Source organism: Trypanosoma theileri (genome assembly GCF_002087225.1).
Source record: "Trypanosoma theileri isolate Edinburgh chromosome Unknown TM35_Tth_3_V1, whole genome shotgun sequence".
NCBI classification, from domain to species: domain Eukaryota; phylum Euglenozoa; class Kinetoplastea; order Trypanosomatida; family Trypanosomatidae; genus Trypanosoma; species Trypanosoma theileri.
In genome coordinates, this window is record NW_021639845.1 from 1 (window position 1) to 13,159 (window position 13,159).

At 43.9% G+C, this 13,159-nt stretch overlaps 6 protein-coding genes across 6 annotated transcripts; all 6 read right to left on the bottom strand.

Moving 5' to 3' along the window:
* Positions 1-2,765: 2,765 nt before the first annotated feature.
* On the bottom strand, positions 2,766-4,697 carry TM35_000031000 (beta-fructofuranosidase-like protein; the record flags this gene model as incomplete). Its single annotated transcript, XM_029021867.1, has 1 exon — positions 2,766-4,697. One exon carries the CDS (start codon positions 4,695-4,697, stop codon positions 2,766-2,768), a length of 1,932 nt encoding a protein of 643 aa, XP_028886413.1.
* Positions 4,698-4,875: 178 nt separating this feature from the next.
* TM35_000031010 (potassium voltage-gated channel) lies at positions 4,876-5,748 on the bottom strand (the record flags this gene model as incomplete). Its single annotated transcript, XM_029021868.1, has 1 exon — positions 4,876-5,748. One exon carries the CDS (start codon positions 5,746-5,748, stop codon positions 4,876-4,878), a length of 873 nt encoding a protein of 290 aa, XP_028886414.1.
* A 220-nt stretch (positions 5,749-5,968) lies between these two features.
* On the bottom strand, positions 5,969-6,862 carry TM35_000031020 (protein kinase; the record flags this gene model as incomplete). Its single annotated transcript, XM_029021869.1, has 1 exon — positions 5,969-6,862. The coding sequence occupies one exon, from the start codon at positions 6,860-6,862 to the stop codon at positions 5,969-5,971; it is 894 nt and encodes a 297-aa protein (XP_028886415.1).
* A 250-nt stretch (positions 6,863-7,112) lies between these two features.
* On the bottom strand, positions 7,113-8,849 carry TM35_000031030 (ATP-dependent zinc metallopeptidase; the record flags this gene model as incomplete). Its single annotated transcript, XM_029021870.1, has 1 exon — positions 7,113-8,849. The coding sequence occupies one exon, from the start codon at positions 8,847-8,849 to the stop codon at positions 7,113-7,115; it is 1,737 nt and encodes a 578-aa protein (XP_028886416.1).
* Positions 8,850-9,972: 1,123 nt separating this feature from the next.
* On the bottom strand, positions 9,973-10,854 carry TM35_000031040 (ELMO domain-containing protein 2; the record flags this gene model as incomplete). Its single annotated transcript, XM_029021871.1, has 1 exon — positions 9,973-10,854. The coding sequence occupies one exon, from the start codon at positions 10,852-10,854 to the stop codon at positions 9,973-9,975; it is 882 nt and encodes a 293-aa protein (XP_028886417.1).
* A 590-nt stretch (positions 10,855-11,444) lies between these two features.
* Positions 11,445-12,983, bottom strand: TM35_000031050 (inosine-5-monophosphate dehydrogenase; the record flags this gene model as incomplete). The annotated part of the gene is made up of 1 exon (XM_029021872.1): positions 11,445-12,983. The coding sequence occupies one exon, from the start codon at positions 12,981-12,983 to the stop codon at positions 11,445-11,447; it is 1,539 nt and encodes a 512-aa protein (XP_028886418.1).
* Between the last annotated feature and the right edge of the window lie 176 nt (positions 12,984-13,159).

The window sequence follows — 13,159 nt, forward strand, 5'->3', positions numbered from 1 at the left end:
GGAAAGAAAAAACGCAAAGCCAAAGCAATAACAAAGAAGAAAAATGAATACAAAAAAGGCATTGGAAGAATGCTGCTGCTGTTTCAGCTCATTTGCATGAGGTGAAGGACAGTCTCATGATCGGAGGCCGGAAAACAACGCGGTAAAGACTGCATCCACGGTTTCGGGATATTCCAGCAGCGCATGCCGGTTCACTGGATGGAAAAGCAAAAATAAAAAAATCTACAGGGATGCGGTGGGACGGCGCGAAAACAACGATCTCGACTGAATCAAAAACGAAAACAACCGAAACAAACACTTAGACTATCAGATTGTATAGAAATACAGAAAAAACATGAGATCAAGAGATAGACATTAGCGTTGCGGCAAACTAAATGCGATCATATCCGCTTGCCCTTTCAGAGTTAATATATAAAACAAATAAATTACAATAATTGTTTCCCTCTACAAATTTTCACCCTCAAAATCCACATCACCCCTAACAGAAAACAATTCCCCTCCGACACTCTTGTTCCCCAGAGCCGCGCCCGTGGGAGAGCCCACTGCCCATTACGCGTGTCGTTTGGAAGTTCTTTTGCCGTTGGGGGCTGCGAGGTGCATGTCCGTTTCTTTTCTTTTTTTTCCTTTTTAAACCCTCGGACATTGCAGCATTTACCCTCCGGCACCTCCCATTATCAGGGATATCCCGTGAGATTTTCCATTTGCGCACTACAACATACTGGATCAAGATTGCGTAAACGAGATGCTGCGAACGCGAAATGCTGCAATCGGGCACCCCTTTGGGTGAGGAACAATGCCCCTGTTACCATTCATCTCGCAAAATTCCCGCGGCAATGGGAGCGAGATTCATTTCCAAACAGTTACCCCTTACCGCAAATGAAGAGTGTAACCCAAGGGGGTGGGTTTAGAGGGCAGCGCCAACGTCTGGGTGAGACCCCAAGTGTGTAACGGACGCGGCTGCGCAAATAAATTCTCCTCTTTTATGTTTTATTTTATCGGAAACAAATGGGCGCCAGAGACCCCCACTTTAAATTCCGAACCTGGACACAGTGCCTTCTTCAAGTAGGGAAAAGAACGGGATGAGGCGCGACAGAATGTTGATAGAGAATTGTTTGGACCGCTTGAACGGGGTCGTTTTTTTTTCTTTTTTTTCTGCGCGCGTGGACCGTATTGCGAAATGCATTTCCAATAATGCAGGAATACTTCTCACTCCATGCAAAGTTATAACTTGAACAAGGCAGTGCCTGACAGAGAGTGTGGGTACGTATACGTGGTCAAAAGCATACCGTCAGAGTCAAGAAAATTCCAATGATTTACTCGCACATTAAAATCCATATCAATGACGATGAGTGTAGATCACTAGAAAGGGTATCCTATCCAATATTCTCCAATCATCCAACATTTGTTTGAATAACCAATAATAATAATAAAAAAAACGAGCTCTGCATCAGCAGAAACCATGGGAAGAAATAACCATAAAAATAATATTGGTCACAAACTATTTTCGCAATGTTACAGTATTATTTCTTTCATTTTCCCTCTTAACCCTGTATCAAATCTCTTCCTTGATGTTTGCGTTGTTTTTCTGCATTATTAATGTTTGGAATTCGCATGCAGAAGCACACTGAGAATTCTTTGCAATATGAGGTCTGTCCACTCACTTTATTTCACTTCCCTCTTCGCCCCAGCACCGTAGCGCAGACTCCTATTAAGTCTTTTCCGCAACGCTGGTAAATTAACGTGGGGAGTTCACGATTTCATCGACCCTAGGAAAAATATATACAGTTGGGAGTAAATACCCACACACAATTCCGGAGAATGCCGCAGCGTCGTAGAAAGAGAATGGCAATTTCACCAGCCCCCATGCAAACACCAGAATTGCAATACCTTTTCTGCGACAACTTGTGGGCGAGAGAAAAAAGAATAGAGAAACGAAAAAAAAAAAGAATAAAGGCAACAACAAACAAAACACTCTTAGAGTAAGAAATAATGGCAATATTTGTAAGAAAGAAAAAAAAAAGGAGAAACAACTATTTTTGACTTTGTCTGGGTAAACCCTGTATTCCCCGTTTTCACAAATACATCCCAATAATTTTTCCCGTTGTTTTTTACCAAGTAAATAACAGAACTGACGAAACGTAAGTGCTGAGAAGTCCTTTTAACCCGCCTTTCGTTCGAGACAGTGTGGGTTCGGTTGGGTGGGTCTTTAAAAACCTACATTTGCAGACTGTAAATATGAACAAAAATAAATATGAAAGACATTTATTGCCAGTATTAAAATTATTTGCATAATAAATAATAAGATTCTACCATTATTTTCACAAGATATCAGGAAAAAAAAAAAATAATGCGTTTTATCAATTAAATTCATTTTCTACTTTTTTCTTCCGCAGTCTCTCCATTAAAAAATCTGCTAAATACCGCTTGCTTTAATTCATCAAATAAACATAAAAAAAAAGTAAAAAAAGAAATATATACGTTCACTATCTCTACTAAGGAAAAAGAAAAAAGGAATATATTTTGATGACGGTATCCACCTCAACGTACCTAGAAATGTTTTTCCCAAGCCTTTACGAAAAACAAGAAACAGAGAGGGTGCACTCACCCACACACCTTTTTTTTTTTCTTTGGCACGTGCACAATGTCCATATTTTCTGTTCGCTCGTACATCAATTAAAAGATAAAAATAAATAAAGTGCATGTGTTTTCTTTTCGTCTCTACGGTTATATTTTTATTTCATTTATTTTTCTTTTTCATTTATAATTCAAAAAAGAAGCAGCGGTAATACGGTGTGAAGAGTAACTACCAAAAGCATTACTTTAATAAGGTGTGATCCTGCTGTATGCCACGCTGCATCCGATTCATGTACAGTATCCATCTCGTAGAAAGAGACTCTGGCCGAGAGTGGTGAGTTTATATTGTGGGAGAAGAGGGCAACTCCAGAATAGTCATTGGGAACGTAAACACGACCCGTCAGCGACTCCAGGCCGCCGTCCTTGAAGACCTGAACGATGGTGTCATCCACAAATACTCGCAGCTGTACCCTTGTGCCATCTCCAACGAGTGGAGCTCGGCCGACCCAGGTTTCGTGGAATCCAGTCGTGCCGGATTTGCTTCGGTCCAGAAGAAGAATGGGTTCCCACACACGACCTGTTGTGGCAGAGTTATTAGCGGCAACAACGTCACCATAGGTACTCATAAGTGTACACCTCCACACAGCCGGGTCTTCTGCTGTATCTACCACCGTCCATGCGACACAACGACGATCGCGATTGCACTCATCAGCGCACGCCGCTTTTTCTCCATACCCGTACACGGCCAACACCTTTCCTTTTTGATCAAACCCCACCCCCATATTTGCAGTCGGAGGCATCGTCACAGCGAATCGAGTGTATGTGTTGCTATCCCTGTAGCGTACGAGTACACCAAAGGATGGGACGGTGTCTGTGTTCTCCGCTGGGTTGTTAGTGAATCCCTCAGGTATTACAAAATCCACCACCATTTCATAGTGCAGCGGGGCACTGGCGTTATACACTTTTACCTCGTTCACCCCGATTTCAACATCACTCGTTGTAGTATAGAGACGCAACTTGGCGAGCTCCGGCATGGGGTAGGTTTTTAACTTTTGGGCAGTAGCATCGTACTCGACGTTACGAGGCATGTCTATTGCACCAGACCACCCACGAGTCTTCATTGCAGCTTCCGTGTCCTCTTCAGGGATCCAACCCCACAAAATAATGCGATTGAGAATGGGATCATAATTCTGCTTGGATGCATACCATCTGCCGTAGTCGACGTATGTCCGGCCGCGAGCAAAGTCCTCGAGGTAGATCGTTTTATTATCAGGATTCTTCATATAGTAACCATACACCCAGTAGTCCTGACCACTGATCATTGTTGACACCTTCAAATAGTATTCATCTCCCAGTTTGAAAAAGTCTGGACATTCAAGCATGCTATCAAATTCGAATGAATTTTCCCAAATGGCATGTGAGAATCGGAAGTCTGAACGAAAATTGGGATCACTGGTAGCGAAAACAACAACCTGCGCTTCAGGTACACCAGCTGAATTATTAACACTGGCTACAAAAGCTACCAGCCACTCTGATGTGTTATCAGGGTTCACCCAGAAGTTCGTGGGGTCACGAAAGTGGTTCAGACCAATAAGGCCAGGTACATCATTCTCTGTCAATACAGGATTTGTGGGAAGCTTAACAAACGAGTTGAGCGAACGTTTGCCACCAGATTGAACATCTTCCTTGGGTGGCAAAGCAATGCATTGTCGCTGCACGTCACCATCTGCAGCACACGTATACATTACAACAGGTGACCCATAATCGCCATCCGTGATGGATCCACTGTACGCACCTCCGCGATCGTATTCATTATCATTCTTTAGTGCAATGCCTTGATCCTGCCACTTCACATAATCCATCGAGGTGAAGTGGTACCAATTTATACTTCCCCACACCGAGTCGTGCGGATTGTACTGCATGTACAGGTGCATCTGTTTTGTGATGGGGTCACGGTAAGGCCCGTTGGGGTCGTTGATCCAATTGGTGGGTGGACGCACGTGGAAGCGTGGTTCATGCGACGCGGTAACCGCAATCGCTAGCAGAAACGTCATCATAACGATTGAAAGATGCAGAACCCCAACTGACATAGGTTGGAACACGTAAATATGATTTACGCGCATTCTTTGTAGCCTTTTCTCTTTTTAAGAATCTTTTGAAAAGTAATGAAATGAAGGAAAGAAAAAACGCCAAAGAGTTTCGGCATCAGACAAAAAAGGAAAAGACAAATATTTAACAATGTAGTATAAACAACAGTTCACTGTAGCTGCAAACGTACACCCCTTAATATTCTTGCCAGGATTATGTCCATATGTCTGCTGCTCTGATATTATTTGGTGGAATAGACTGATCTCCTGTTGATGAGTGTCTCTGTGGACCCACACGAAGTGGAGTAATGTTTTCATGTGTTTCAATGGTGTCATCTTCACTCAGTGTTAACATATCACTCGATTCCAATGCAGTTTGATGTGTGCGTCGGAAGGTAAAATTGTGAATAAGCATACGCACACTGGTGTGTACCACATCAGGGCTTAGCGTCACATAAGAAGAAACCAAGGAATACCCTATTGATTCTGTGTGCTCAATTAACTGCTGAGTCACAGAAGTTGTTAGAAGATCTGCTGTTCCGTTGGCCACCTTTGTTGTCACAAAGAAGGCTGCCCGCTCATTTGTCTGATAGCACTGCCAATAAGTGGAAGAAAGTTGTCTCTCGAGATCACGGCGAATGCGTTGTGTGAGCGAACGTAGTTGAAATCCGTCTGCACCATATGTAATGGTGAGTGCATGTCGTTTAACGCCTTGATCATGTTGCATATGATCACAAATCTGCACAATACATATATCAGGTAACTGTACGGAATGCAAGTTGGAAGCATCAGTTTGGTTTGACGCTGGAAATGCGTGCTCAAGGAGTCCCCAATCATTCAAAGAGTGAACAAGTTCTGCTCGTACCTGCTCATTGTCTCTCGGTAGACTTATCTGATTTGTTCGTAAAAAACTCAGTACACACTCAAACACCTGAGGAGTAACATCTAGGAAGAACTCCCGACTTCTGCGCCCAGAAGGAGGCAGCGGAAACATTTTTGCGAATGCCGTGTTAGGAAAGCGCTGAAGAGTAGAGAAAAATGTCTCGAACCTCTGCCCACCCGCATTGATAATTGCTCTGCTCTTCATACTTTACTTGTGTACCTTAAGAAATAAACAGGTGCAGAAAGTGAGAAAATAAAAAAAAAAGTGTAGTAAAACAGAAATCAGGTATTGGTATGTGATATGAATTCTCACCAAGAGCAGAGAAACAGAGACTCATACATTCATATATAAACACACACACACACACACACACACACACACACACACACATGGTGAGAGAGAAAGAAAGAAAGAAACGAGGATATCAAGCAGTCATCAAGTGTAACTCTTGTTGGGCATCAACGATGGTAAAATTCGAAAACCAGGTATGGCTCAGCAGCGAACGAGCTGTGGGCCGCAGCGCAGGGTCCCATTGAAGCATGGAGGTTATGAAGTTATGAAAATTATTGCTATAATGTGACAAAGACATAGGTTGCTGCTTCGTCTTCATTGCAAACTCCATCGCCGATAAAAATGACCAGAAATCATCATTGCTTGTTTTGCAAACTGGATGATCACCATTTATACATTGGTATAATGTTACCCCAAGAGCCCATATATCGCTGCTTGGACTGGAAGCCAGTTGCCGATCTTTCAAGACCTCAATGGCAGTATAAAAAATAGTACCAGAAAAGTACTCGACAGGCGCATACACAGACATCGCGCTAGACAAATCCCCAAGTTTTAATTCCCCTGATAATCGTAAAAGAATGTTCGAAGGACTTACATCCCCGTGCACCATGCAGAACCGGTCATGTAGATCTGCCAATGCGTGCAGTGTTAGAAATGCAACAGCTTTCATCTGTCTCTCCGTGAATCGATGATGATGTCGGTTGTCCTGGCGATGCAGGTCTTTGAGGGCATAGTCCATCAGCTCAGTCAGCAGCACAACAGTCTTATCACCATCAACAAAAGCATGGTAGTAGTGAAGAATAAAGTTTGAATGCAAACGCTTAATGGTTTGTATTGTCCTCACAACAGCTTGAGGATCTATACATTCTTCTTCTTTTAATCCAAGCCAGAGATCTTTTTCCTTCCAATATACCTTGTAGAAACAGCTGTGACTTCCACGGTGCACCAGTACGTGCTCGCTCCAATTCATATCAAATGGTGCAACTTGAGACAACTCTGGTGTGCCGTCTCTGTTTTTTTCATCCATTGCGGCAGAGGAACCACATCTTCAAATTCATACAATAATAGAACGAAATAAGAAAAAAAAAGTAAGAGTGTTCAGAACGGCCAATATTTTAGAAAAGAAAGATACAGAAGATACAGAAGAATAGTCACAAGAGGAGAAAGGAAACCAAAGAAAAAAAAAAAAAAAACAAGAGAAATCCGTGAAGAAGTGCAGACGAAAGAGTGCACACAAGAGTGTATAACGAAAATACTATAAGAAGCACTACTGTATCTCAGCATGCAGCACCCTGTACCTTCACTCTTTGTTCTTCTGATCTTCGCATAAATTTAGCAAGGGCATTCTCTGCTTCTTGTGTCAAACGCACTGCACCACGCGGTCCCAATAGGGACTCAAGATCTTCCTTCAGAAGGTCCTTCTTAGTGAAAAGCGCATCTGCAACTCGGTGCAGTGTCTCCTTATGATCTGCTATGAGCTTTTGTGTGAAGCAATACGCAGTATCAACTAGCCGCGCAGCTTCTTCCTCAGCTATTGTCTGGGTTTTCTCAGAGTGCTTCTGATACATACGTCCCTCGTCTAACCTCTGTGGCTCATATGCGAGAAGGCCAACATGCTGTGACATGCCAAAAGCAAGAAATTCACGTATGGCTGTTTTGGTTGCGCGTTGCAAATCATCCTGGGCACCAGTTGTAAGTTCAGAGTACCGTGTGGACTCTGCGAGTCGACCCCCTAACATTACACAGAGGTCCGTGAAAAGTGAGACATCAGTAGGCATGTCAAATACCTCTTTTCCGACTTGTTGAGTGAACCCAGCTGCTGGACCTCTTGGTGTAATTGAAACCTTGATAACGTCTGATTGCTGTGGCAGCAACCATGCAACTAATGTATGACCACTTTCATGAAGGGCAACACGGTGGGCTGCGGCCTCAGTCATTCGACTACGGTGCTTTTTGCCAACAAGAACGTCGTCAACTGCGGGAAGAAGTGTTCGTTCTGTTACCTCCATTTCCCCCTGTACAGCTGCTGCGAGAGCGGCCTCATTAACTATAGCCGATATTGTGGCTGGTGACACACCAGGTGTAAGGGTAGCTAGTCGCTGCGCTTTGTTTGTCGGGTTAGACGTGACAACGCGTCGCAAGTAGTGCTCGAATAGGTCTTCTCTTGCTTTTAGATCAGGCATTGGCACCTCAACTTTACGATCAAAACGCCCTTCACGCAAAAGTGCCTTATCAAGGTTTTCCGGGAAGTTTGTGGCGGCGAATACAACGACGGCCTCGTTTGCCTGTAGACCATCAAGCTCTGCGAGAAGCTGATTGACTGTGCGGTTCTCCTCGGAACTCAAACCCATTGTACCCTGACCATTACTGCGCGAACCGACCGCATCAATCTCGTCCACAAAAATCACCGACGGCGCCTCCTGTTTTGCAGCAGCAAACAGTTCACGCACCCGCTTCGGGCCTGAGCCAGCGTACACCTCAATGAAGTCTGCACCGCTACATGTGAAGAACGGTACACCTGCCTCTCCGGCAACCGCCTTCGCGAGCAGTGTTTTGCCGGTTCCAGGCTGACCAGTGAGAATACAACCCTTTGGCAGCCTGCCGCCCAGCCGCGTGAAACGTTCCGGTGTCTTGAGAAAGTTGACGTATTGCTGCACCTCCTCCAGTGCTTCTGGCACACCAATTACGTCCTTGAACTTTGTGTCCTTCACTTCTACACGAAAATTCTTTATACCCATCGGGTTCATCTGTTTCTGCATTGCCTCCATCAGGTTGGCCATGAAACCTGTTGGTTTCGCCCCAGGCACACCTGCAGCAGTGGCAGCACCCGCCCTTCGCCGCATGAAGAAAAAATAGACAGCAGCAAGAGGGAGAGCTGCAAAAAGAGCTCCACCAAACGCCTGTCCTACTGTGGGCTCTACATTCTTTGTTGGGCGTCGCTGTTGCGCGTCAAAAAAACCCCGATAGTATGAGGCCGAAAGTGGAGTGCTATCCTCTCTAGATAATGGGTCCATTCAAATATAGTTATCTCTCTCTCTCTTTCTGTAGATATAGAAAGATATATATAGATATATATGTCTCCAGCAAAAAAATATTAGAATCACCTACGTATGTATCGTTACCTGTAAAATTCTAAAAGATATTTTAATAATAATAATAATAATAATAATAATAATAATAATAATAATAATAATAATAATAATAATAATAATAAGAAGAAGAAGAAGAAAAAAAAAGGCAGAAATGAATTAACGAAAAAAAAAAAAAAAAAACAGCACACAAGAAGTATACATCTTTAGAAAAGATTTATTCCCAACGCATCCAGCACTCGGTGTATGAAAGGGAAGCAAATGAAAAAAAACAAGCTTGCGTCATTCGTACTGTGAGTTTTAGAAAAGGTAGCAATGGTATTGACAATGATCACAACAATCTTGCAATGACACACAACTGCACAATACCGCTTAGAAGTCGCAGCTCCTGTACGGGCTGATGTACCCTCCTTGGGAACAGCAGCAGCAGCAAACCCATCCCACATGGGTGTCGAGATGGCGCTGTGCCCCACCTGTGACAACGCCGTCTGTGATAACAGCATGTTGGGGAGAGCGAAAAGAGACGCACCCGATACTGAGCAGCAGAAAGAAACCTTGCGAGGTGACACTCGTAATGGAAACAACCGCAGCACACCGCAGCGAGAATCGTGATAGTTAACACATCACACTAACACAAAACCGATGTGATGTAAACATCAGTCAGTACACGAACATCAGCTACGGTAGGAAGAAAAAGAAAATAACATCACCAACCACAACCACAAAAAAAACGTAGGTTCATGCCAAAGAATAGGAAAGGAAACTGCTTCACCGTAGTTTCAATGATCGAAAGATATGAAACCGCTATTGGCGTAAATATGTCTTGAATACAATTTCTTTTTAAAAGTAAGAATCACATAAAAAGAAAAATAAAGTAGTTTTGGCTGGGGAAATAAAAAAAAAAAAAAAAAAAAACCTATTTCCCTATCACTCACGCATGCAAACAAATCGACCAATAAGCATAATACAGAGAAATAAAAACACGAACAAAAACGTATATATTGTACGGAATTGGAAATTTGCACGCACACAAAGAATGAAACCAAGGTCACATCAACGCTTGAAACTCCTCAAGTGAAGAGGATAAGTTTATTATTCTCTTTACGTCGATGAAGCAAGTCTCCAGAAGAGAGTTGAATAGCATGATGTTTTTCGATGAAGACTCCCAAGCCAGACGAAGTCTTCGCATACAGGCACAGTACACTTCGTTAAGCCGGCGCAGAGTCTCATCAATACTGCTGTGGTAAATCATCTTTGAAAGTGTTATCCTCGCCCGACAAAATGTGTAGTTCTCCGGTATCTTTGGTGCAAGACAGCTAACTCCATTATTCAAATGCAATAAAACAAGTAGACGCATCGTCACATTAATGCCTACAGCTGCAGTCAAGTAATTGGGAGTTTGAACAGAGGCAATCCATTCTTGTGGATGTGTCTCGACGAGATACACAAGTTGTACGAGCGAAAGCAGACCGGCGCCACGGAAGTCTGTCATGGGGTTTACCCCTTGGAAGCCGAGTTCTTTCCAACGCTCAGAAGACATGTCCTCATTAAGCGGCGGTGTGTCATGATGCATGCAGCGCCAGTGAGATGTCCAGAGGGTCGAAAGCAAATGAATATCTTCATTTGTGCCACTCCACGGTCTAACCCAACGCTCGTGCAGCGCCGAAAGCATCTGTAGTTCGTCTTTAGGCAAGCTTGGACACAGCCATGTTGTCATCCCGTTGGGTAGCGCGTCTAAAACTACTCCCACAAGACTCACTATTTCGTATTTCCAGCGACTGGGCGAGAATGCTTCTGCTACTGCAGCCAGCGGTGCCCATAGTTTACTACCCTTATCCCCCTTCTCATCATTAAAATCATTATTTTCAGAACGTAGAAGAGGTTCAATTGTTTCATCTCCAACTCGGCAACCCCTCTGTCGGAGTCGCATCGGCAAAATTTATTTGGAATAAGATTGTATCACCCTCTATCTATCTCCCTGTGTGTGTATAGATGTGCGAACAAAAAGAAAAAAAAAAGATGAAAGATAAATACTAGTGCGATTCACTACATATTTCACGAGGAAACATAGTTAGAAGAAGAAAATTGCATGGCAAAGAGTGGGACAATGTACTCATTATTAATTGGTTTGATTAGTTCAATTCTCTTACGCGTCACCGTTCCTTTCTTTTTTTTTTTCCCCTTACGCATTATTACCGTTCCTTTTCTCACAGACTACCAATGTTAGAGTCAACGCGCAAGCCAACACTCCTTTCTTATTTTACTTTCAGAATCATGACTACAGACGCTCCTCTGCGCGTTTATTTTGCGTCTCTTCAATATTCGTATATTGTAGGTGTCTTCATATGTAAGTAGATATTACAAGAGCAATGAGGTTGAGAAAAAAAAGACACGGATGACACCACAGCTCGCTTCTGTTATGCTCACAATATCCCTGGGATTTCAGCAGAAGCAGAAGCAGAAACACAAATGCATACAGTGATATAGAATGACTTAATGAATAAATGAGTGAAAAATACCTTATAATTTTGAAACAAACAAGTTTTTCTCGTACGAATGCAATGAATGCACCCCACCCTCTGACTGTGCAGTGGCGGTTCGGCGGTTAAACAAGACTTGGCCCTGGTACATCTTTTCCCGCACAGCGTCAAAGCTGATCTCACCAATATCCTGTGCTGACTGCTGCAGCCCCTTGTGAACGTACGCCAGAAGTTTCTTCACCGACCCCTTGTCAAGTACAGTGCCTGACACACCCTGTGCCACCTGCACAGATTCCTTCTCCGACAGATAGCGTTTTCCAGACTCCTTTCCCTGCGTCATGGCCTCAATGCTGCCCATACCGCGGAATGCCTTAAGGCGCAGACCGTCTTTGAAGAAATAGCTGCCAGGTGTCTCGGAGGTGCCCGCGAGCATCGAGCCAAGCATAACGGTATTTGCACCAATGGAAAGACCCTTACAGATATCGCCCACAGTTCGAAGACCGCCGTCCGCCACACATGGAACCCCGCGTGACGCAGCGTAGCGACTCACTTTGTACACCGCCGTGGCCTGTGGACGCCCACACGCAAGGATCTCCTGTGTAATACAAATGCTTCCACTCCCCATACCAATGCGGAGGGCATCAGCACCGGCGTCAATTAGGTTCTTCGCCTGGTCCTGTGTCACAACATTTCCAGCGACCACCTCTAAATGCGGAAAGTTCTTTTTTACCCACTTGATAAATGAAACCTGATAGATTGTGTTGCCCTGTGAACTGTCCAGCACGAGAACATCAATACCGGCTGCGGCAAGAGCTGTGACGCGTGCTTTGTCATCATCACGTGTAGATGTTGCTGCAGCGCAGAGCAAATGTCCATTGTGATCAAGACTGCTGTTGGGATAGTCCCGAGCACGTACCGCATCACGGCGGGAGCAAAGACAAACAACCTCCTCCTTGTCATTTAGCACAGGCAAGTAGCCATGGCGACTGCGATTTAGCACGTCCATTGCCTCCTCCAATTTGATAGGATATCGTTCCACTGTCATGTTTTCACGCCTCGTCATGAACTGCGAAACTGGTGCTGACACATCCTTCACAAAGTCGATGTCCTTAGAACAGACGATACCGAGTAATTTGCCGTTGTGTTGACCATTATCCGTTACCAATATGCCACTTATCCCCTTTTCAGCCCTAATCTCGTGAATAACAGAAATAGGTGTGTCAGGCCCCACTGATTTGGGTCGCATAATGAAGCCATTGCGGAACATCTTGACGCTGCGTACCATCTGCACCTGCTGCTGAACCGTACAATTGTTGTGAATAACACCAATACCGCCCATTAACGCCATTACACGAGCCATTTCGCCTTCTGTCACTGTGTCCATCGGAGATGAAGCAATGGGAAGGTGCAACCGAATCTTTTTAGTGAATTGACCAGACACATTCACATCAGATGCCCCAAAATCAATAAAGCCAGGCAATATGATAAAGTCATTGTATGTAAGTCCATCACCGCGGAACAACTCCTCGGCTGAATCACCATCCCGCAAGGTCTTTGTGCGAAGATCGACGTTCGCCATTTTATTATTTCACCTTCCTTTTCTCCTTTTATTTCCACTTCTCGGATTTCCTGCGCTGTGAAAACTCCTTTACAAACACAAGAAGAAAAAAGGCATTTTTTTTTTTAATTCGAGGAGGGAGAGATAGAGATAGAGAGCATACGGAATTTAAAAAAGAAAAAAGAGAAAAAAAAAGA